Source organism: Leucoraja erinacea, chromosome 20, assembly GCF_028641065.1.
Source record: "Leucoraja erinacea ecotype New England chromosome 20, Leri_hhj_1, whole genome shotgun sequence".
NCBI lineage: Eukaryota > Metazoa > Chordata > Chondrichthyes > Rajiformes > Rajidae > Leucoraja > Leucoraja erinaceus.
Genome location: NC_073396.1, coordinates 8,737,397 through 8,760,207, shown reverse-complemented (window position 1 = coordinate 8,760,207; position 22,811 = coordinate 8,737,397). Strand labels below are relative to the sequence as shown.

The 22,811-nt window shown below is 46.3% G+C and overlaps 1 protein-coding gene across 1 annotated transcript in view; it reads left to right on the top strand.

The window, feature by feature from the left end:
- The window catches only part of LOC129706734 (LITAF domain-containing protein-like), a 29,466-nt gene extending 11,631 nt beyond the window's left edge, over positions 1 to 17,835 (top strand). Inside the window, exons 2-4 of the mRNA XM_055651167.1 lie at positions 2,594 to 2,760; positions 9,735 to 9,888; positions 17,377 to 17,835. Of these exons, the coding sequence (XP_055507142.1) occupies positions 2,607 to 2,760; positions 9,735 to 9,888; positions 17,377 to 17,485 (417 nt within the window). The 5' untranslated portion in view covers positions 2,594 to 2,606 and the 3' untranslated portion in view covers positions 17,486 to 17,835. The remainder of the gene's footprint in view (positions 1 to 2,593; positions 2,761 to 9,734; positions 9,889 to 17,376) is intronic.
- Positions 17,836 to 22,811: the final 4,976 nt, after the last annotated feature.

Below are 22,811 nucleotides of genomic sequence, written 5' to 3'. Positions count from 1 at the left end.
TGTGTTTGTGTTTATAACTGAAAAAAAATTGAAATGATTCAATTTATTGTTTGTCAGTGTACAGTACAGAGACAACGAAATGTTTTTAGTTCCCTTGTTTGTCTTTTTACAGGCAAAGGTGGGTGAAGTGTTCACAAAACAACGTCCGCGGGATTTGCATTGCCACTTTCATTTCACTGTCGTCACATCTCGTATGTGTATGTGACAAAAACTAAACTTGACTTGACTTGAGAATAGGTGATCTTTTTGGTCTAGAGCCTATCTTCAAGGAAGTGCAGCAGCCAACTTGTACACGATAGAAATCTCTCAACGATTTGCGATAAAAACTGGGAAAGATGGTCGAGGGAGGTTTATTCTTTCGTCTATTGGAATGTAGCAATCTTCGAACAGCAATTGAATATCAGTTTGATGCCCCAGTCCCTGGAGTTGGGGGTCGAACCCACAAACTTCTGACGGCGTGCGAATGTAACCGCAGCCATGAGCTGCTGACCGCAAGTGCAATCAGATAGCCAAATTTGTTTGTTTTTTCGTTCATCACATCTCTCAAAAATGGCAACAGCGATCCAAAGGAAAACAACTGGAAAAATCCCAAGATAGGCACACAATGCTGGAGTAACTCAGCGGGTCAGGCAGTATCTCTGGAGAGAAGGAATCGGTCATTACCTTTGGTGTAAAATCCAAAGTCTTCAGTTTCTTTCTATACATTTGTAAAATGCCAAGTTGGCAAGTGAGCCAAGATATGTGAAGTGAATAGATATGGTGACAATTATGAAGCTTCACATCTGTTTTCTCAGTATTTTGTGTTTTCAAGAGAGAGTTACATTTAGCTCTTAGGGCTAAATGAATCAAGGGACATGGGAGAAAATGCAAGAACGGGCTACTGATTTTAGAAGATCTGCCAAGATCATATTGAATGGTGGTGCTGGCCCGAAGGGCTGAATGGCCTACTCCTGCACCTATTTTTCTATGTTTCTTTTGTGGGTATTTATAAGGTCATAAGTGATGGGAGCAGAATTGGGCCAGATCAGGTCTACTCCGCCATTCATTCATGGCTGATCTATCTCTCCTGCCTTCTCCTGATAAACCCTGATACCCTAACTAATCAAGAATCTATCTATACCTATCTATATCCATTGACAGCCTCCACAGCCTTTTTACTAGTCCTCGGCTCTCCGACTAGTGAAAACATCCTCTCCACATCCACTCTATCCAAGCCTTTCACTATTTGGTAAGTTTCAATGAGGTTCTCCCTCATCCTTCTAAACTTGAGTGAGTAAAGGCCCAGTACCATCAAAAGCTTTTCATGAGTATCTGTTCAATTTGAAAACCAACTTGTATCTGTAATATCTTTTAATGCACACATTTCCCCTTTGGAGATTTTTGGCATCCTCCCACTTTGGAAGTATATTTTAAAGGGTCAGAATGCGATTTATCCCATTGATTTCTTTTTCCTCTTGTCATGGGTTTGCAGAACAAGCTAAATGTCTTCTCGTTTATTTGGTTTTCAATATTTTCTGCTGTAATATTTCCGTGTTGGTGGTTACCAGGGATACTAAAGCCACAAGGTTTCAGTTCATTGTGTTAGCTTATCTTTGTTTGATTTGACTTTCAAACATTGGTTGTGGAGAGAACAGTGGTGCTGTGTTATGGATCATGCTTGGAATAGCAACTGGAAAATCTATGATGCAGTCCGTGGCTCAAAAGGTGTGACTGGGGGGTTGAAAATGGATCTGGACACTATAAAGGTGAAATTGGAATTAAAAATCGGGTAAAATACTAATTGGATAACAAACGATAGACACAAAAGGCTGGAGTAACTCAGCGCGACAGGCAGCATCTCTGGAGAGAAGGAATAGGTGACGTTTTGGGTCAAAACAGCTTTTTTAGCCAATCCGATTCCTACTCTCCAGAGTGCTGCCTGTCCCCCTGGGTTACTCCTGCTTTTTGTCTATCTTCGGTGTAAACCAGCATCTGCAGTTTCCGCCCACACAGTATCAATGTAGAATTCTCCAATTTTTGGTAACCTCTGCGTAACCTCCAAGTAACTCCCACAAACCCCTCCCCTTTTCTACCGATTACCTCCCCTTCTCTTCCCCCCCCCCCTCCTGATTCATACGAGTGTCAGGGGGTTAATGGGGGGAAGGCAGGAGAATGGGGTTGAGAGGGAAAGATAGATCAGCCATGATTGAATGGCGGAGTAGACTTGATGGGCCTAATGGCCTAATTATGCTCCAAAAACCTATGAACTTATACCAGGAGACGAAAAAGAGGCATCATATGTTAGGACTATTTGGAGAGCCAAATATCCAATGGCTTGCAGCAAGGAAGCAGTAGATTTGGTTCTGATGCCCCTGTGGGAGATTCGCATTGTGCCTGCAATTGAATGGGTATTGCACAGGAGCAAGTAATGGTGGTGTGTTTGATGATGACCTCTGCTGCTATGTGCCTCATTCTTATGAGTATATGATGTGGGTGGCCAGCATCCACGGAATAATCGTGCTCTGTTGCCTAGCAAGAAAGAAAACTTCTCAATTTAAACTGGTCTTAATCTGATTCTTGAAGTTTGAGAAACTTTTTCTTTGTGTGTCTTCAGGTGATCTGAGCTAATGGAGGGGAAGGTTACAAGCAACGCTCCCCCTGCCTACCCTGCATCTACGCAGCCACCAGGTTACCATGGAAACCCAGCTTATCCACCAGGGCCTCCGATGGCAGCTCCAATGGCCCCTCCGTACCCTGTCGTGATTGGTCAACCTCCTGTGGGTAAGTCAATGAACAGTGAAGGGAACTCCTCTTCCCTCACAGCCCGCTGGATCCAGGCCGTGGTTGATGGATTGGAAAGGCCTTGCTCTTGGGTCAGCACGCTCCATGCATGTCCTGGCACCCATCCACCATGAATTGTGCCAATTGTTGCCAAGGTATTTATTACTGACCTTCCATTGTTCAGGAGTCCCAGATTATAGCTTGTAGCATGGGATGGGAATGGGCTCTTCTGAACAAGATGCCCATTTAAACTATTCTCACCTGCCTGCACGTGGTCCGTATCTCTCCATTCTCTGCATATCCATGTGCATCTTGAAAAGCCCCCTTGAACTCCGCTATCATTTCTGATTCCACCATCCCTGGCAGTAGGTTCTAGGTATCCATTGCCATCAATGAAAACAAAACTTGCTCTGCACACTTTCTTTAAATGCTGCTCCTTTCTCCTTGAAAGCTATGTCCTCTGGTTTAGCTTGCAGCTCAGCTTAGCTTAGTTTAGAGAAATACAGCATGGAAAGAGGTCCTTTGGCCCACTGAGTCCGCACCGACCAGCGATCCCCGCACATTAAAACCATCCTACACACACACTAGGGACAATTTACACCAATTAACTTACAAACCTGTACGTCTTTGGAGTGTGGGAGGAAACCGAATATCTCGGAGAAAAGTCACGGGGAGGACGTACAAACTCCACCCGTAGTCGGCAGGGGCGGAAATCTCAGGGGGACGGGGAGGGAGGGCACGTCTCCTCATTGTTTTGAGAGGTGGGGGATGATCCCCCTCATGTAATCCGTATTTTAAACCTCGGTTGAAAAAAGGTTATTAAAAATCTCCGCTTCCCGCGAGACAGTGGGGGTGGGACTGATGATTGAGGGCGCCGATTGGACGAGAGACACATCGGTCAGCAGGCAGTGGGGGGGGGGGAGGGGGGGGGGGGGGGGACCATGATGATTCAGCGCGATGATTGGAGGAGGGAGGTGTCGGTCAGAGGCGGAGGTAAGGAGGTGGGACTGAGGATAGAGCGCGGTGATTGGAGGAGGGCGACGTCTGGTGGAGCAAAGATCATAGAGCGGAGCTTGAATTGGCCTGTTCGCGGGGCCTTTCATCGCCCGGCCCGGCCGGCTCACCACTGTGGTGGCGGGCCTGATCCCTGATAACGATGAGAAGGCCTACCGGGAGGAGGTGCCTGACCTGGCACTCTGCTGTCAGGCCAACAGCCCCCTCTTGAATGTCAAAAAAACAAAGGAGCTGATTGTGGACTTTAGAAGGGCTCAACATCCGAGGACGTACACGCCACTGGAGATAAATGGGACTACTGTGGATCGGGTGAGCTGCTTCAAATACCTGGGAGTCCACATCACAGAGGGTCTGACATGGACTACAACACACACTGCCGCACTGGTGAGTAAGGCAAGGCAACGCCTTTATCACTTCAGGCAGCTGAGGAAATTCAGAGTCTCTCTGAGGATCCTTCAGTGCTTCTACTGTGGGACTGTAGAAAGCATCTTGTCCGGCAACATCTCAATCTAGTTTGGGAACAGCTCTGCCCAGGACAGGAAGGATCTGCAGAGAGTAGTGCGTTAGGCCGAACGAACTATGGAAACCCCCCCCCCCCCCCCTCTGTAGGACCTATACACCAGGAGGTGCGGATCCAGAGCCAGCAACATAATGAGGGATCCCTACCACCCCAGCAACGGACTGTTCCAGCTGCTACGGTCAGGCAAGCGCCTCCACTGTCACGCTGCGAAAACAGAGAGGATGAGACGGAGTTTCTTCCCACAGGCCGTCAGGACTGTAAACTCTGATCTCACCAGGGACTAATTTACTAATTTACTAATTTACTGTTGTGTTGTGTCTTTTTTAACGTTTTTTTTCTTTTTGTTACTAAAATGTAAATACTGATTCTATTCTGTTCTGTTGTTCTGTGGTGTTTTGCACAATCCTGCGGGCATTGCCACTTTCATTTCACCGCACATCTTGTATGTGTATGTGACAAATAAAGTTGACTTGGCTTGACTTGACTTGTCTCATTTGCCTGTGTTTGCTAAGAATGTGAATGTGGGATGCTTCCAATGTTTCCCGTCATATGGAATACAGGCAAGTGATACTAGGCATGGACTCGGTGCGCCAAATGGCGTGTCTCCTCACTTTATCTCTAATCTAAACGAAACTGCACGCCAGTCTACAAATGTGGTCGGACCAAATTCCTATGAAGCTGCATCGTAACTTCCTTCATTTGAGTGGGGGATTCGGATAAGTGAATTCGAAAAACCTTGACTTTGCGATAAGTCAGGTATTTTCGGAAAAGCCACTTTAAATGCTGTAAAACACAGTGATCACTCTTTGCGCACAATGTAGCTCAATTAAAATTTCAGTCAGTATTTTCGGCAAAGTTAGATTTTGGGATTCCAGCTATTAATACCACCAACAAACAATTTTTGATCTATGGTTGCCAACGTCACAGGCATGTTGGGTATCTCAATTAAAATTTCAGGTGGTCTAGTGTCACAGAGGAACATACGAGATGGTTCTTGAAATGAAGTGGCATGGGAAACAACAAAACAAAGCTGATCTAAACACAATACCAAATCATAGGAATAAAATTCAAAGGAAAAAAAACGTTCTGTACAGCTTGTGGATGATTTACAGTATTTATTGCCACATAGGGGTATGGAGGCAGCGGCTGGAACAGTCTGTTGCAGGGGTGGAAGAGGTCTCTCATGTGTCATCTTTAAGGCAGAGATAGATTTTTATGATTATTACAGGTGTTTGGGGTTATGACAATAGACAATAGGTGCAGGAGTGGGCCATTCGGCCCTTCGAGCCAGCATCGCCATTTTTAAGAGCCCTACCTAGCTCTCTCATCCAGAAAACCTGCCTCCACCGCCCTCTGAGGCAGAGAATTCCACAGACTCACCACTCTCTGTGAGAAAAAGTGTTTCCTCGTCTCCGCTCGAAATGGCTTACTACTTATTCTTAAACTGTGGCTCCCTGGTTCTGGACTCCTCCAACATCGGGAACTTGTTTCCTGCCTCTAGCGTGTTCAAACCCTTAACAATCTTATGTGCTTCAATGAAATCACCTCTCATCCTTCTAAACTCCAGAGTGTACAAGCCCAGCTGCTCCATTCTCTCAGCATATGACAGTCCTGCCATCCCGGGAATTAACCTTGTAAACCTACGCTGCACTCCCTCAATAGCAAGAATGTCCTTCCTCAAATTAGGGGACCAAAACTGCACACAATACTCCAGGTGTGGTCTCACAAGGGCTCTGTACAACTGCAGAAGGACCTCCTTGCTCCCATATTCGAGTCCTCTTGTTATAAAGGCCAACATGCCGTTCGCTTTCTTGCCTGCTGTATCTGCATGCTTACTTTCATAGACTGATGGACAAGGACCCCCAGATTCTGTTGTACTTCCCCTTTTCCCAACTTGATGCCATTTAGATAGTAATCTGCCTTCCTGTTTTTTTGCTACCAAAGTGGATAACCTCACATTTATCCACATTAAACTTCATCTGCCATGCATCTGCCCACTCCCCCAACCTGTCCAAGTCACCCTGCATTCTCATAGCATCCTCCTCACAGTTCACACTGCCACCCAGCTTTGTGTCATCTGCAAAGGTAGGAGAATGGGGTTGAGAGGGAAAGATAGATCAGCCATGATTGAATGGCGGGGTGGAGTGGACTTAGTGGGCCGAATGGCCTAATTCGGCTGCTACAACTTATGAACTTTTTAAAAGTGATGGGGCGGAACAAAGCGTGATAGAACCCTGCCGTGTTTGTACTTCCCCTCCTGTCTTCTAGTTTGCTTTCCGCCCAACCTGGAAATCAGTGTGAAGAAGGGTCCCAACCTGAAACATTAACTACCCCTTTTCTCCAGGGATGCTGCCAGCTGTCAGGAATTTTGAAAATTATAAGGAGGATGAATGAGTTATAATATAGTTAACCCTGGAGCTCACATATTGGGATGGGGAACATAAAACACTCTGCTGAGAATCAGGCTTTCTTATCTATCGGGGGGGGGGGGTTAGTCCTTCATAGTTCTGTCTCGGTTCTTATCTGTTGCAATTTTGAGATTACAGCTGCAAGTCTCCCAAATGTTAACAAACGACCTCTTTAGTGAGGTGAACCCCATTTAGCAAGTGGAGTCAATGCTTCCTACGGGAACATTGACATCTATGGTATTTATTTGTTAGATATGTGGGAGAGATATTTCAAAACACCAGGTAAAAGTTAACCGAGACAATGATTAATGACTGATTTCACCTCCACAAGTGATCATTGTTTCATGAGGAGTTAAATATCCATTAGTTACTATGGCTTGTTGAAGCCATTTGAGTCTCCTCACACTGTTTCCCGATAAGGCCTTTAATAAGCAGACATGTTCGATAGACTCACCACTGATCATGTTCATGTGATAGGAGTAGAATTAGGCCATTCGGCCCATCAAGTCTACTCCGCCATTCAATCATGGCTGATCTATATATCTTCTGATCCCATTTTCCTGCCTTCTCCCCATAACCTCTGACACCCGTACTAATCAAGAATCTAGCTATCTCTGCCTCAAAAAGACCCATCGGCATGGCCTCCACAGCCTTCTGTGGCAAAGAATTCCACAGATTCACCAGCCTGATCTATGTATGAGCTGTTTATGCCCCAAGTCAAGTCAGATATAGGGGTACACGTATAGTACAGCCTGACCCATGGAGTTACTCTAGCATTTTTGGCTATAGAGTGATTCAGTTTGGAAACAGGCCCTTCAGCCCATCTTGCCCACTCCAGCCAACGTGTCCCAGTTACACCAGTCCCACCTCCCTGTGCTTGGACCATATCCCTCCAAACCTGTCCCAGCCATGTACCTGGTTAACTGTTTCTTAAACGTAGGGATAGTCCCAACCTCAACTACCTCCTCTGGCAGCTTGTTTAATGCCTGGCCTTGCCAACAACCAAAGCTACTGTTGAGGCTTTTTAAAACCTCAGCGTTTTAAAACACCTGGAAGCAGTTGGCTTCTTGCCCAAGGAAGTATAAGAAGTTGTGGGCCATGGGTGGAGTTTCTGTTGAACGCACAACCATATTATCTTGTGGTGACGAAACAGTGACTGCGTTCTCTGGTTTAAAAATGCACTTTAGTTTAGTTTAGAGATACAACGTCCTTCAGCTCACTGAGTCCATGCCGACCAGTGATACCCACACACTTATGCTATCCTACACACACGAGGAACAATCTCCTATGATACCAAACCAATTAGCTTTCAGACCTGTACGTCCTTGGAGTGTGGGAGGAAACCAGAGCACCCGGTAAAAACCCACGAGGGCCATGGATTTCCCTGGTTGAGGAATTGTCCAACCAGGGATTGAAGCCTTGGAATAAGGAGCAGTTCCTTTTAAGAATGAGATGACAAATGTCTCCATGCAACGGGTGATGAAGCTCTGGCATTCAATCTTGTGGATGGCATGGGGAGGCTTGGTTTAGTTCATTCATAAATGTCTGGATTGATGGAAAGATCCAGCCTTGGAACAGGCCCTTCGACCCACTGGGTTCAAGAGCACCGACATTCACACCACATCTCTGCTGTCCCACCTTCCCATCCACTCCCTCCGCACCAGGGACAATCTACAGAGCGCGAATTAACTGCAAACACGCACGTCTTTGGGATGTGGGAGAAAGCCCATGCGGTCACCTGGAGGAAACCCATGCGGTCACCTGGAGAACCTGCAAACTCCACTCAGACAGCGTCCAAGGTCGGAATTGAACCTGGAGCTCTGGTTCTGTGAGGCAGCAGCCAAACCAGCTGTGCCACTCTGGAGGGAGATGGGGAATTGTGCAGGTAAATGAGATAGTTCAGCCACATCTTGCTGACTGATGGAGCTGATTCCTGATGCAAGTGTATAGTTGAGAGACTAGATAGGGTAGTTAATCAGCAAACACGATAGTGGTATTTAACATGGTTTTAGATGTGCAGACACAAGGAATTGCAGATGCTGATTTACAAAAAAAAAAGTGCTGGAGTAATTTGGCCTGTCAGACATGAATAGGTGACTTTGGGTCAGGACCCTTCAGACTAATTCCAGTTGATGGAGCTGGAAAAGAGGCTGGGTCAGGTCAAAGTCTGGCAAGTGATGGGTGGATACAAGTGAGGGGGGGGGGGGTTGATTGGCAGATCCTTAATCAAGGAGTAACACAGAGTCTCTGCCTTACAGCGTCTGGGACCTGGGTTTGATCCTTACTATGGGTGCTGTCTGTACGGAGTTTGTACGTTTTCCCTGTGACCTCGTGGGTTTTCTTCGGGAACTCCGGTTCCCTCCCACACTCCCGAGACGAGCAGGTTTGTAGGTTAATTGGCTTTGGTAAAAATTGTAAATAGTCCCCAGTGCATGGATGTACAGGAAATGGTGGGGTATAGATCACGTGCAGGCTGGGGAGATGAGCTCATCTTCGCATTGTGTTTGGCATGGACATTGTGGGCCGAAGGGCCTCTTCTTGTGCTGTTCTATGAAATCTATTGAGTAAGTAACAACTGGACAAGGCAGCTGTTAGCATTCGTGTAGTTTGATGAGGTTTGTATCTTACATCCAGGTATATCAATGTTGGATTGGATTTTCCAAATTGGCGACCCAGCTCCAGGCCACGCTGCACCTTCTCATCCTCACAAACCCGTTCCACATCAGAAGACCACAACACTCCAGTCAAATGTTTGTAATCAACGCGGACTTTTCTCATCTCATTTACATAGAAACATGGAAAATAGGTGCAGGAGTAGGCCATTTGGCCCTTCGAGCCAGCAGCGCCATTCAATATGATCATGGCTGATCATCCTCAATCAGTATCAGTGCCCCTTATCAGTTATAACTAATCTAACTCTCTCTTGAATACATGCAGTGAATTTCCCTCCACTGCCTTATGTGGCAGAGAATACCACACTATACTCCTCTGCTGTGTGATGTTCTCTCACCTTCTTCCTCTCCTTCTCTTAGTGGTGCAGGCGGTGTATGTGCAGCCATCTCGGAACCTCGGTCCTCAACCGATGCAGATAACCTGTTCCTCCTGTCACCAAGTGGTGCTAACGCAAGTCAACCACACTCCTGGAGCACTGACATGGCTTAGTTGTGGAGGTCTCTTCCTGGTCGGGTAGGTAGTAATTCAACTAGTCTTCCAAATCTGCAATGCAAAAGGATGAATGAATCGTACTTTATGAATGAATAATGGAATGAATGATACTGGTGTGGGGGTTGACGATTCATAGGGATGTGAACATGCACGGGTGGGAGAGTAGGTTACAGGGAATTACTGGGGGGAATGGAGTTAAAGAGAATTCCCTGAGTGCTGGCATAAACACAATAGGCCCAAATTTAGTTTTGTTTCGGGATGCAGTGTGGAAACAGACCCACCGAGTCCGCGCCGACCAGCGATTCCCGCACATTGACATTGTCCTACACACACTAGGGACAATTGTTTTTTTACATTTATACCGAGCCAGTTAACCTGCAAACCTGTGCATCTTTGGAATGTGGGAGGAAACCAAAGCTCTCAGAGAAAACCCACGCAGAAAGTAACAAACTCCGTACAGACAGCACCCGTGGTCGGGATTGAACCCGGGTCCCTGGCGCTCTAAGGCAGTAGTTCTACCGTTGTGAAAGGAGAATGTCCGTAGCGAGGCCGTAGGAGTCCGTAGATATTTCGTAGGTAGCCGTAGGTACTTGGGGCATCAGGTAAGTCGGGACGTTTTTTCAACATGTTGAAAAATGTCAACAAGTAAAAAAAACAGCCCCGAGTACCTACGGCTGGCATCTCCGAGTTTGAATCAAGGGGAAAACTTGGGAGAATTCGTGTGTAACTCGGGAAAGTGGGACAGGCCCTTCACTAACCAGTCCACATTCCTGGCATTTGCTGACTGTGGGGCGGCACGGTGGCGCAGCGGTAGAGTTGCTGCCTTGCAGCGCCAGAGACCCAGGTTCGAATCTGGTTACGGGTGCTGTCTGCACGGAGTTTGTCCATTCTCCATGCGACCTTGTGGGTTTTTTCCCCGGGTGCTCCGGTTTCCTCCCACACTCCAAAGACGTGCAGGATTATAGGTTAATTGGGCTTCTGAAAAGTGTAAATTGTCCCCTAGTGTGTAGGATAAGTGTGCTGTAGGGAGTGAAGGTCCGGAATCCTCGAGGCGGTGGGTCCACCAGGGATGGTTCGTGCTGCTAGTTCAGCTGTAGCTTCACTAGGCCGGACAGGAGAAGAGTGTTGTATTCCTGCTCTGAGTTTGGGAATCAGGAGGCGAATCTCATTGTGGAGCCCAGCCTTTGACTGGCATCCGTCACAGAGCACTTCATTTGCACGGATTGTTGGACTTTTTAGACTTTCGAGATACAGTGCGGAAACAGGCCCTTCGGCCCGTTGACCAGCGACCACCCCGAACATTAACACTATCCCACACACACTGGTGACAATTTACAATTTTTACTGAACCCTTTAACCTACAAACCTGTACGTCTTTGGGAGAGTGGGAGGAAACCGGAGCACCTGGATAAAACCCACGCGGTCACGGGGAGAACGTGCAAACTCCGCACAGACAGTGTCCGTAGTCAGGATCAAACCTGGGTCTCTGGCGCTGTAAGGCAGCAACTCTACCGCTGCACCACTGTGCCGACCCGCCAATGTTTGACACATTTAGGATTTGGCTTTGGCCGTTTCAACCCCCCTCCATTCTAAAGTTACTAAATTCAAGAACATCTAGATCTCAGACAGACACAAAAAGCTGGAGTAACTCAACGAGACAGGCAGCATCGCTGGATAGAAGGAATGGGTGACGTTTCGGGTCGAGACCCTTCTTCAGACTGGGAGTCAGGTGAGAGGAAAACGAGAGATATGAAAAGATACAAAGAACAAACGAATGAAAGGCATGCAAAAGGACAAATCAAAGCCAGCAACGATGATCATGGAAAAATGGAGCCCACAATGGTCTATTGTTGGCTGTGGGCAAGGTGATAATGAGTGAAACAGAGATGCTGCCTGTTCCGCTGAGTTACTCCAGCCTTTTGTGTCTATCTTCAGTTTAAACCTGCATCTGCAGTTCCTTCCGACACATCTAGATCTCAGAGTTGATCTCGCGATAAGAGGGTCAGGCACTTGGAACGAAGTTGATGAAAAAAGTACACAATTACAATTGTCCGCCTCTAGGCTTTGAACATTGGTCACTGACAACCGTCAAAGCAGAAACTACCTTGACAATGGGACAAGATTATAGAAATCAAGTGATTAAATTGGACTAAAACTGATAGATCAATTGGACATTAATCAGAGAATGGAGAGTGCTGCTGATTTGGAAATGTCCACACTGAAGCTTGTCTTTTGCCTTGTTTGATAATAGAAACATAGAAACATAGAAAATTGGTGCAGGAGTAGACCATTCAGCCCTTCGAGCCTGCACTGCCATTCAATTTGATCATGGATGATCATCCAAAATCAGTACCCCGTTCCTGCTTTCTCTCCACGTCCCTTGATTCCATTTGCGTAAAGTCTAAATCTCTCTTGAAACCATCCAGTGATTTGGCCACCACTGCCTTCTGTGGCAGAGAATTATAAAGCACTTGACTGGTATAGCGCCAATCGTCGAATTGTTTTGTTTAGTTTAGTTTAGAGATACAGTGCGGAAACAGGCCACGTTGGTTCACCGGGTCCGCTCCGACCAACGATCCCCGCACATTAACACTGTCCTATATTCACTAGGGACAATTTTTACATTTACCAAGCCAATTGACCTACACACCTGTATGTCTTTGGAGTGTGGGAAGAAACCGAAGATCTCGGAGAAAACCCACGCAGGTCACGGGGAGAACGTACAGACTCCGTACAGACAGCACCCGTAGTCGGGATCGTACCCGGGTCTCTGGCGCTGCATTCGCTGTAAGCTGCGCCACCGTGCCACCATTGTACATCACGCAAGTAGACCCTTTAGCCCACCAAGTCCAGACCAACCATAAAACGCCCAGGTACACTCATCCCATTTTCTCCTCTCATTCTCATCAGCTCCCCTGATTCTAGCACGTACTACACATCAGGAGCAACTTTCAGTGGCCAATTATTCAATCAGACCTTTGTGTCTTTAGGGGCAACCAGGGCACCTGGAGAAAGCCCTCAGGATTTGAGGGGAGGGATCATGCAATCTCCACACAGTAGCGGAGGGTTGGATAGAGTGATACTGTGTGGAAACAGGTCCTTCGGCCCAACTTGCCCACACCGGCCAACATGTCCCAGCTACACGAGTCCCACCTGCTTGTGCTTGGTCCATATCCCCCCAAACTTGTGTAGTTTCTTAAACATTGGGATAGTACCTGCCTCAACTACCTCCTCTGGCAGTTTGTTCCATACAGCCATCACCCTTTGTGTGAAAAGGTTACCCCTCAAATTCCTATTGCCCTTCAACTTGAACCCATGTCCTCTGGTCCTCGATTCCCCTACTCTGGGCAAGAGACGGTGTGCATCTACCCGATCTATTCCTCTCATGATTTTATACACCTCAATAAGATCCGCCCTCATCCTCCTGCGCTCGAAGGAATAGAGACCCAGCCTTCTCAACCTCTCCCTGTTGCTCAGACCCTCTAGTCCTCGTAGGAGTCTACTAGATCACAGGAGCTGAGGCAGTAATTCTAGGCGTGTCATCGTTTTGTGTTAGACTGGGTCACGTTGAGTTAAACCTTAACAATTAACCCTGTCACCTGATACTACATGGTGCCAACGGACTGCAGCATTCTATTCAAAGTTACCACGGACACAGCTAATTTGTTTGAAAATATCCATTTCCTGGAAAGATTATTTTGTTTGAAGTGGAGGGGAGTTGCCTTTGAATGGGATTTAGTCATTTCCTTTCTGAACATGATGCCAAGACCAACCCTTATTTGCCAGCAAGTATCCCATACCCCTGCATGTCCATGTCCCTTCAACGCCACTATCGTGTCTGCCTCCACGATCACCAAGGCAGCGCGTTCCAGGCATTCACCGCCCCTTGTGTAAAGAAAGAGCACTCTCGGAAAGGGCGGTCATGGTGGCACAGCGGTAGTTGCTGTCTTACAGCGACTGCAGCGCATGAGACCCGGGTTCGATCCCGATTACGGGTGCTGCCTGTACGGAGTTTGTACCTTCTCCCCGTGACCTGCGTGGGCTTTCTCCCAGATCTTCGGTTTCCTCCCACATTCCAAAGGCGTACAGGTTTGTAGGTTAATTGGCTTGGTAAATGTAAAAAATGTCCCTAGTGGGTGTTAATGTGCGGGGATGGCTGGTCGGTACGAACCCGGTGGGCCGAAAGGGCCTGTTTCCGCACTGTATCTCTAAACGAAAGAAAACTTTGAAGAAATATAACAAGCGCCGGAATAGGAGGATGGGTGAATGAAAGGAGCGGATCCGTGGATAATAGGATCTGGGAATAAAGCAGGTAGATGTGATTACTAATTCCTCATGAAAGGTGATTGCGACGTGGGAAAGGCTCCATTCATTCTGTGCTATGATATCGTGATATCGTGGAATGCAGCGCCAGAGACCCAGGTTCGATCCCTACTACGGGGTACTGCCTGTACGGAGATTGCATGTTCTCCCCGTGACCGCGTGGGTTTTCCCGGGTGCTCTGGTTTTCTCTCACACTCCAAAGACGTACAGGATTGTAAATTGTAGATTGTCCCTAGTGTATAGGATCGTGCTAGTGCAGGGTCCCACAGACCCGGTGGGCCGAATGGCCTGTTTCTGCGCTGTATACCATATAACCATATAACAATTACAGCACGGAAACAGGCCATCTCGGCCCTACAAGTCCATGCCGAACAAATTTTTTTTTCCCCTTAGTCCCACCTGCCTGCACTCGTACCATAACCTCCATTCCCTTCTCATCCATATGCCTATCCAATTTATTTTTAAATGATACCAATGAACCTGCCTCCACCACTTCCACTGGGAGCTCATTCCACACCGCCATCACTCTCTGCGTAAAGAAGTTCCCCCTCATATTACCCCTAAACTTCTGTCCCTTAATTCTGAAGTCATGTCCTCTTGTTTGAATCTTCCCTATTCTCAAAGGGAAAAGCTTGTCCACATCAACTCTGTCTATCCCTCTCATCATTTTAAAGACCTCTATCAGGTCCCCCCTTAACCTTCTGCGCTCCAGAGAATAAAGACCTAACTTATTCAACCTATCTCTGTAACTTAGTTGTTGAAACCCAGGCAACATTCTAGTAAAACTCCTCTGTACTCTCTCTATTTTGTTGACATCCTTCCTATAATTGGGCGACCAAAATTGTACACCATACTCCAGATTTGGTCTCACCAATGCCTTGTACAATTTTAACATTACATCCCAGCTTCTATACTCAAAACTCAAAACTATCTCTAAACTAAAGTAAATTCTTACTGCAGCTTAATGGGTCTGTTAATACAATGACTCACAAATATACAGTGATAAATAATCCAATACATTAATCACTGTAATACTAGTTAATCAAACTAAAGTCCGTAGTACAACTAAAACAGTTGCCGAGGTGATGGTTAGTGTTGTGCAGTAATTGGGTGCTCACAAGTTAGTTACAGGAGCTGAATTAGGCCATTCGGCCCACCAAGTCTCCTCCGCCATTCAATCATGGCTGATCTATCTTTCATTCTCAAAGCCATTCTCCTGCCTTCTCACCATAACCCCTGACACCCCGACTAATGAATAATCTATCAATCTCCGCCTTCAAAAATATCCATCGACTTGGCCTCCACAGCTGTCTGTGGCAATGAATTCCTTCTGGAGCCTGATGATTACTGGGAAGAAGCTTTTCTTAAGCCCTGCTGTAAAGTAGGCACCACGAGCTAATAAAGGCTGAGATGAATTGTACTCATCCGTGTATCTGTGCTGCTATGAGTAAAATTCACAGCTAAAGGACAGAGGACATGACTTCAGAATTAAGGGACAGAAGTTTAGGGGTAATATGAGGGGGAACTTCTTTACTCAGAGAGTGGTAGCGGTGTGGAATGAGCTTCCAGGGGAAGTGGTGGAGGCAGGTTCATTGGTATCATTTAAAAATAAATTGGATAGGCATATGGATGAGAAGGGAATGGAGGGTTATGGTATGTGTGCAGGCAGGTGGGATAAGGGGAAAAAAAATTTTGTTCGGCACGGACTTGTAGGGCCGAGATGGCCTGTTTCCGTGCTGTAATTGTTATATGGTTATATGGTTATTATATGGTTAAATGTAGGATTCCATTTTCGAGGGTGGAGAGTGTTTTCTTGTCAGATGTCCCAAAATGTGAACGATATGATTCTTTCTAGTACAGACAGACACAAAATGCTGGAGTAACTGAAGAAGGATCTCGACCCTAAACGTCATCCATTCCTTCTCTCCAGAGATGCTGCCTGTCCTGCTGAGTTACCCCAGTATTTTGTGTCTATCTTCGGTGTAAACCAGCATCTGCAGTTCCTTCCTGCACATTCTTTCTTGCAGCACTCAATAGATAACACCGCAAACAAAAAGGTTCAATACTTTTAAAGAAAACACAGTATAGCGCAGAAACAAAACACAGCCCCAGAGTCCTTAGTGCAACCCTTTTATAGTTCGGAGTTTAGTTTGAGTTTGTAGTGTTCAGTAGCTTGAGGGAAGAGGCTGCTCCTGAACCTGGAAGTTACATTTTTCAGACTCAATAGACAATAGGTGCAGGGGTAGGCCAATCGGCCCTTCGAGCCAGCACCGCCATTCAACATGATCATGGCTGATCATCCCCAATCAGTACCCCGTTCCAACCTTCTCCCCATATCCCTTGACTTCCACTATCCTTAAGAGCCCAATCTAGCTCTCTCTTGAAAGTATCCAGAGAACCGGCCTCCACCGCCCTCTGAGGCAGAGAATTCCACACTCACAACTCTCTGTGTGAAATTCCAATACCCTTTTCACGATGGCAGGAGTGAAGTTGGAGCATTGCCAGGCTGATGAGGATGGAGTTCCAGGGTAGGATAAATACATGTCGATTGCTGGTTTACACCAAAGATAGGCACAAAGTACTGGAGTCATTCAGCAGGTCAGGCAGCATCTGAAGAAGGGACCCAACATGAAGTCACCAGAGATGCTCCCTGACCTGCTGACTTACTTCAGCACATAGTGACTAGATTTGGTTTGCACTCATACTTTAGTTTGTTAGGTTAGTTTAGTTTAGAGATACAGCGCAGAGACAGGCCCTGTGACCTATCGAGTCCGTGTCCACCAGCGATCCCCGCACACTGACACTATCCTACACACACCAGGGACAATTGACAATGACAACAAGACAATTAAGTTACAAACCTGTACATGTTTGGAGTGTGGGAGGACTCCGGAGCAGCCGGAGAAAGCCCATGCAGCAGATCACTGGGAGAACATACAAACACTGTACAGACAGCACTTGTAGTAAGGAACGAACCCGGGTCTCTGGCGATGTAAGGCAGCAACTCTACCGCTAGGCCACTGTGTCGCCCAGTAACTTGGGTGACTGGATTATTTTTCTTATTTCAGTGAATGTGCCGATTCAAAATGGTTTATATTTCCATATTGCAAACTTTACTCAAATGTTTATAATGCTACCTGACCTAATTAATTTGACTAATTGTATAACATTTCTGCCTTTTGACAGGTGTATGCTTGGCTGCTGCCTGATCCCATTTTGTGTGGATAGCCTCCAGGATGTGGAACACAGATGCCCCAATTGTGCAGCTCACCTTGGGAACTACAAACGCCTGTAAAACATTGCTTCAAGATCTGGCCGTTTTCATAAGTTCTCGGAGCAGAATTAGGCCATTCGGCCCCTCGTGTAAATTGCCATTCAATCATGGCTGATCTATCTTTCCCTCTCAAGCCCATGCGTATATGCCTTCTCCCCATAACCCCTGACTCCCGTACTAATCAAGAATCCGTCAATGTCAGTCTTTAAAAAAATATCCATTGACGACCTCCACAGCCATCTGTGGCAATGACTTCTACAGGTTCTACACCCTCTGACTAAATAAATTCCTCCTCATCTGCTGCCTAAAGGTACGTCCTTTAATTCTGAGGCCGCTGGTCATAGACTTTCCCCTCTAGTGGAAACATAATTTCCACATCCACTCTATCCAGGCCTTGCATTGTTCGGTAAGTTTCAATACTTTCCCTATTCCAAGTTCCGATGCTATGTCATGGCGGGCCATTTGGCAAAATGGGATGTACACAAAAATGCTGGAGAAACTCAGCGGTTGCAGCAGCATCTATGGAGCGAAGGAAATAGGTGACGTTTCGGGCCGAAACCCTTCTTCAGACTGAAGGCAAAATGGGATGACATGTGTTACCTGAAGTTGTAGGCTCACAACACTTCAACCATTGGGCAACTGTTAGCAAATGGACATTTAAGACAATAGCCTGCTGCCTATCTCCACAATTCAATCTGTTAATGAAAGATACGTGTTCCATCAGACTTCATTAGGAGCCATTTATTTATGCAATATACCGACTAATGTTATATTTGTTTTTTAGTGATTCACACTAGATTTGTTTCAGGGCTAGAACGAGTTTCTGATTGAAATCACTTCTTGAAATCTCCCACCAGGAGCTTTGACAACCCATGGAGTCGTTCAGCCTGGTAACAGGCCATTGGGCCCAACTTGCCAATGCTGACCAATGCCCCATCTACAATAGTCCCACCTGCTACTGCTTGGCCCATAACCCTCCAAACCTGTCCTATCTGTGTACTTGCATGAATGTCTTAAATGTCATGAAAGTACCTGCCTCAACTACCCCTTCTGGCAGCTCGTTCCATACACCCATCACCCTTTGTGTTTAAAAAAAAAAGTTACCCCTCGGGTTCCTATTAAATCTTTTCCCCCCTCACCGTAAACCTATGACCTCTGGTTCTCGATTTCCCGTACTCTGGGCTAAAAACTCTGTACATTTACCTGTCTATTCCTGTCATGATTTTGTACACCTCTCGAATAAGATCACCCCCTCATCCTCCAAGGAATAAAGTCCTAGCCTGCTCAACTTCTCCCTGTATCTCAGGCCCTCGAGTCCTGGCAACATCCTCGTAAATCTTCCAGCTTGACAGCATCTTTCCTATAACACGGTGTCCAACCCCTCCTTTACATAATATCGTTCACTAGTAGTTGTTAAGCTCCAGTAAGCTGCTCTTCCATTCACAAAGACAACTTGTCGAGCAAGAGACAAATGTAATGACCGATGCCTATCACTTAACTACTGACAGACCTGTGATCAGACACATTAACATTCATGCATGTGATTGTGTTCCTTTAATTCCTCTTTTGCTTGCTCTCAACTGAACTGTTGCAAAACAAATGATCATAGAATTAAAGAGACTTATTCACCCTTAATAATGTTTTTTATTGACGGCTAAAGATTGCCGCAACACTGAAGAGTTTAGTTTAGAGATGCACCACGGAAACAGGCCCTCCGACCCACCGAGCCATCCCCGCACACTAGCACCATCCTACACACGTCAGGGACAATTTACAATTTTTACCAAAGCCAACTAACCTACAAACCTGTACGACTGTGAAGCGTGGGAGGAAACAAGAGCACCCGGGAGAAACCTATACGGTCACTGGGAGAACGTATAAAAAATGTACAGACAGCTCCCCGTGGTCAGGATCGAACCCGGGTCGCTGGTGCAGTTGGCCAGCGACTCCACTGCTGCGCCCTCGTGACTTTGTGATCACCCTGGTTTTTAACTTCGGGTATTATGAAGTTTTCCAGGACAGGGTTTAGTGATGCAATTGCTAACGGTACGATTTCACCATTTTGGACAGGGAAGTGAAGTATTTTGAAATCATTTTGCAACAGTTGCACTATTTTACCCCAACCAGGCTTACAGGAAGGCGATGCGGTCTGGGATAAAACGATTGGTTTATTTTCCATTCACTTGCAAGTAGATTTGGATAGTGTGTGTAGGTGTCCAGCATTGATCATGGGTTTAAACCTATACCTCTAACCTCCTGACTGATTGCATTCAGATTATGAGTTTTATTCATTCGAATAAAAAAAATGCATGATCCTCACCATCTGAGAATGCACAAAATTGGCCTTTGGTCCGTCTGGGAACAAACGAGAAGCAGAAGGAGAGTATTTATTAATCCACAGTTTCATGGAACAGCTGTGTTTGTGTTTCTAAAAGCACAGAAGTGTTTGATTTTTGTCTAAACAGCTCAACGTAATGACTTTTCTTGGCCTCAGTTGCTGACATGAGTGGGCGACTTGATGATGTAAGCTGGATTCTGACCAATATGATGTACATAGGGACATACAGTGGTACAGTGTGGAAACAGGCCCTTCGGCCCCACTGGCCCACACACGGGTCAACATGTCCCAGCAACACTAGTTCCACCTGCCTGCGTGTGGTCCATATCGCTCCAAATATTTTAAGCCTATATTGATTTGAATTAAATTAAGATTTAACAAAATTCACTCTTTGTAGATTTGCACTTGAAGCTTCAATCTAAATGTTAAGATCAGTGCTCTTATGATTGTTTAGTTTTGTGATATTAAACAAAGCTTTTTTGTAACAACGCAATGGGTAATAAAAAGTATATTTTCTCTAGGAATTTATGACTTGCATGCATTATTTCTGAACTTGCACAGTCCCAAAGAGCTTGTGATGAGCAGGATCTAAAATGCGTATCTTGCAGTTAGAGTTACAATGATACAGCGTGGAAACAGGTCCTTCAGCCCAACTTACCCACATTGGCCAACATGTCCCAGATACAAAAGTAGACAAAAATGCTGGAGAAACTCAGCAGGTGAGGCAGCATCTATGGCGCGAAGGAAATAGGCAACATTTCGGGTGCAACCCTTCTTCTGTCCCAGCTACACTAGTCCCACCTGCCTGCCTTTAGCCCATATCCCTCCAAACCTGTCCTATCCATGTACCTGTCTAACTGTTTCTTAAAAGTTGCGATTATCCCTGCCTCAACCACCTCCTCTGGCAGCTCGTTCCATACACCCACCACCCTTTGTGGGAAAAAGTTACCCCTCAAGTTCATATTAAATCTTTTCCCCTTCACCTTAGGGGGAGGGTGTTGTGGGGGGGGGGGGTGTGGGGGAGGGGGGATGTGGGGGAGGGGGGGATGTGGGGCAGGGTGGTGTGTGGGAGGAGGGGGGTGGGGGTGTGGGGGGTAGGGGGTGTGAGGGAAGGTGCAGGAAGGAAGGGGTGTGTGGGGGGGGGGGGGGTGGTGGTGGAAGATGGGGATGGGTGTGTGTGTGGGAAGGGGGGGTGGTCACAGCAAACGCAGCTCTGCTCACCCCGCACCTTCAGCTTTTGGCCCCATGCAGTAGCTCCCAGTCCCACTCCTACTTCATTCAGAGGCTCTCTGCCCGCACACGCTATTCACGGACTCAGCCCCGCCTCCGGGAATTTATTCTCCACGGGTGCCGGAAGGGGTGTTACCTTCATGGTGACCGACAGGTGAGAAGACCACTCTGCTGATCTCACGATTTTTTAAATCTTCATAACGTTTCTGTTATTTCACCGATCAGAACACAACTTGGTGCGCTTGGAGCAGAGGAGAACGGTGAGTAAGGTGGCAAAAAATCCTAGCGATATAGGTTACCATTTTTGCACAAATTAAAAAAAACGCAAACAGGAAGTGGTCAAGATGAGAGTTTTAGTGACAGTATAGAAGTTAGATAGATAGATAGATAGATAGGAGATACATAAATTAACACAGATTATATTTAAATTTACCTCACTTTGAGTATTGCCTTATTTGCCTCACCATCTTGATATATTGTCATGGGGTCATAGAGTGCTACAGCGTGGAAGCAGGCCCTTTGGCCCAACCTGCCCACACCGGCCAACGTGTTCCATCTACACTAGTCCCACCTGCCTGCATTTGGCCCATATCCCTCTGAACCTGCCCATGTCCTACCTTAGCCAATCCATGTCCAAACCTAAACTTGTCCCATCCATGTACCCATCTAAATGTTTCTTAAACTTTGTGATAGTCACTGCTTCAACTCTTTCCTCCGGCAGCTTGCTCCATACGCCCTTCACCTTTTGTGTGAAAAAGTTACCCGTCAGGTTCCTATTAAATCTTTCGCCACCCTCACCCTTAACCAATGTCCTCCGGTTCTCATCTTCTTTCTGTGCACACCCTAAAGTTGTAGGACAACTTGTTCTATTTGATCTTCTGTTTGTGCACGTCGAGTTGATTGCATGTCGAAACAGGGCTGATCACGTGACGGTTACAATCTTCCACCCCCTCTGGTTCTCGAAAATCTGTATCTGCCATGTATTAAGAATCTTTCTTATGAAACCCATTTAGCCTGTGCGTCATATTTGGTTATTACAACACTTTCCATTGGACTTCTCTACAGAAAGATATTGTACAATTCCTTTTATAGTTCGTCACAAGGAACGGCACACATCATGTGGATTATGTGAGGATTATGGGTGTAGATTCCCTACTTCCTCCAAACGTCACATGGTTCCTTCTCTTAATAATTCCTCTATTATACCAAATGAATAGCATTCCTAAATTTATTTAGTTTAGTTTGGAGATAGGGTGTGGAAACAGGCCATTTGGCCCATCAAGTCCGCTCCGACCCGTACATTAGTTCTACCTTACACACAATTTGCAGAGGCCAAATAACCTACAAAGCTGCACGAATTTGGAGTGTGAGAGGAAACTGGGGCACCTGGAGAAAACCCACACAGGTCACAGGGGAACCTGTGTACAACCTCCGTGTGTGTACAACCTCCGTTCACCCGGAACCCGTGGTCAGGATCGAACCGGGGTTTAAGGTGCTGTAAGTCAGCAACTCTACCGCTGTAGTCCTGAACTACCATCTACCCGATTGGAGACCCTCGGACTATCTTTAATGGGACTTTACCAGACTTTATCTTTCACTAAATATTCCCTTTATCCTGCATCAGTGTGGACGGTTTGATTGTAATCATGTACAGTAAACCCTCATTATAACGGGTATGATGTCTGTTATTGCCGATTGTCCCCAATAACAGGGTATGGTGTGATCATTGAATGTAGTAGAAACAGAGAACTGCAGGCGATGGTTAACACACAGAAGGAC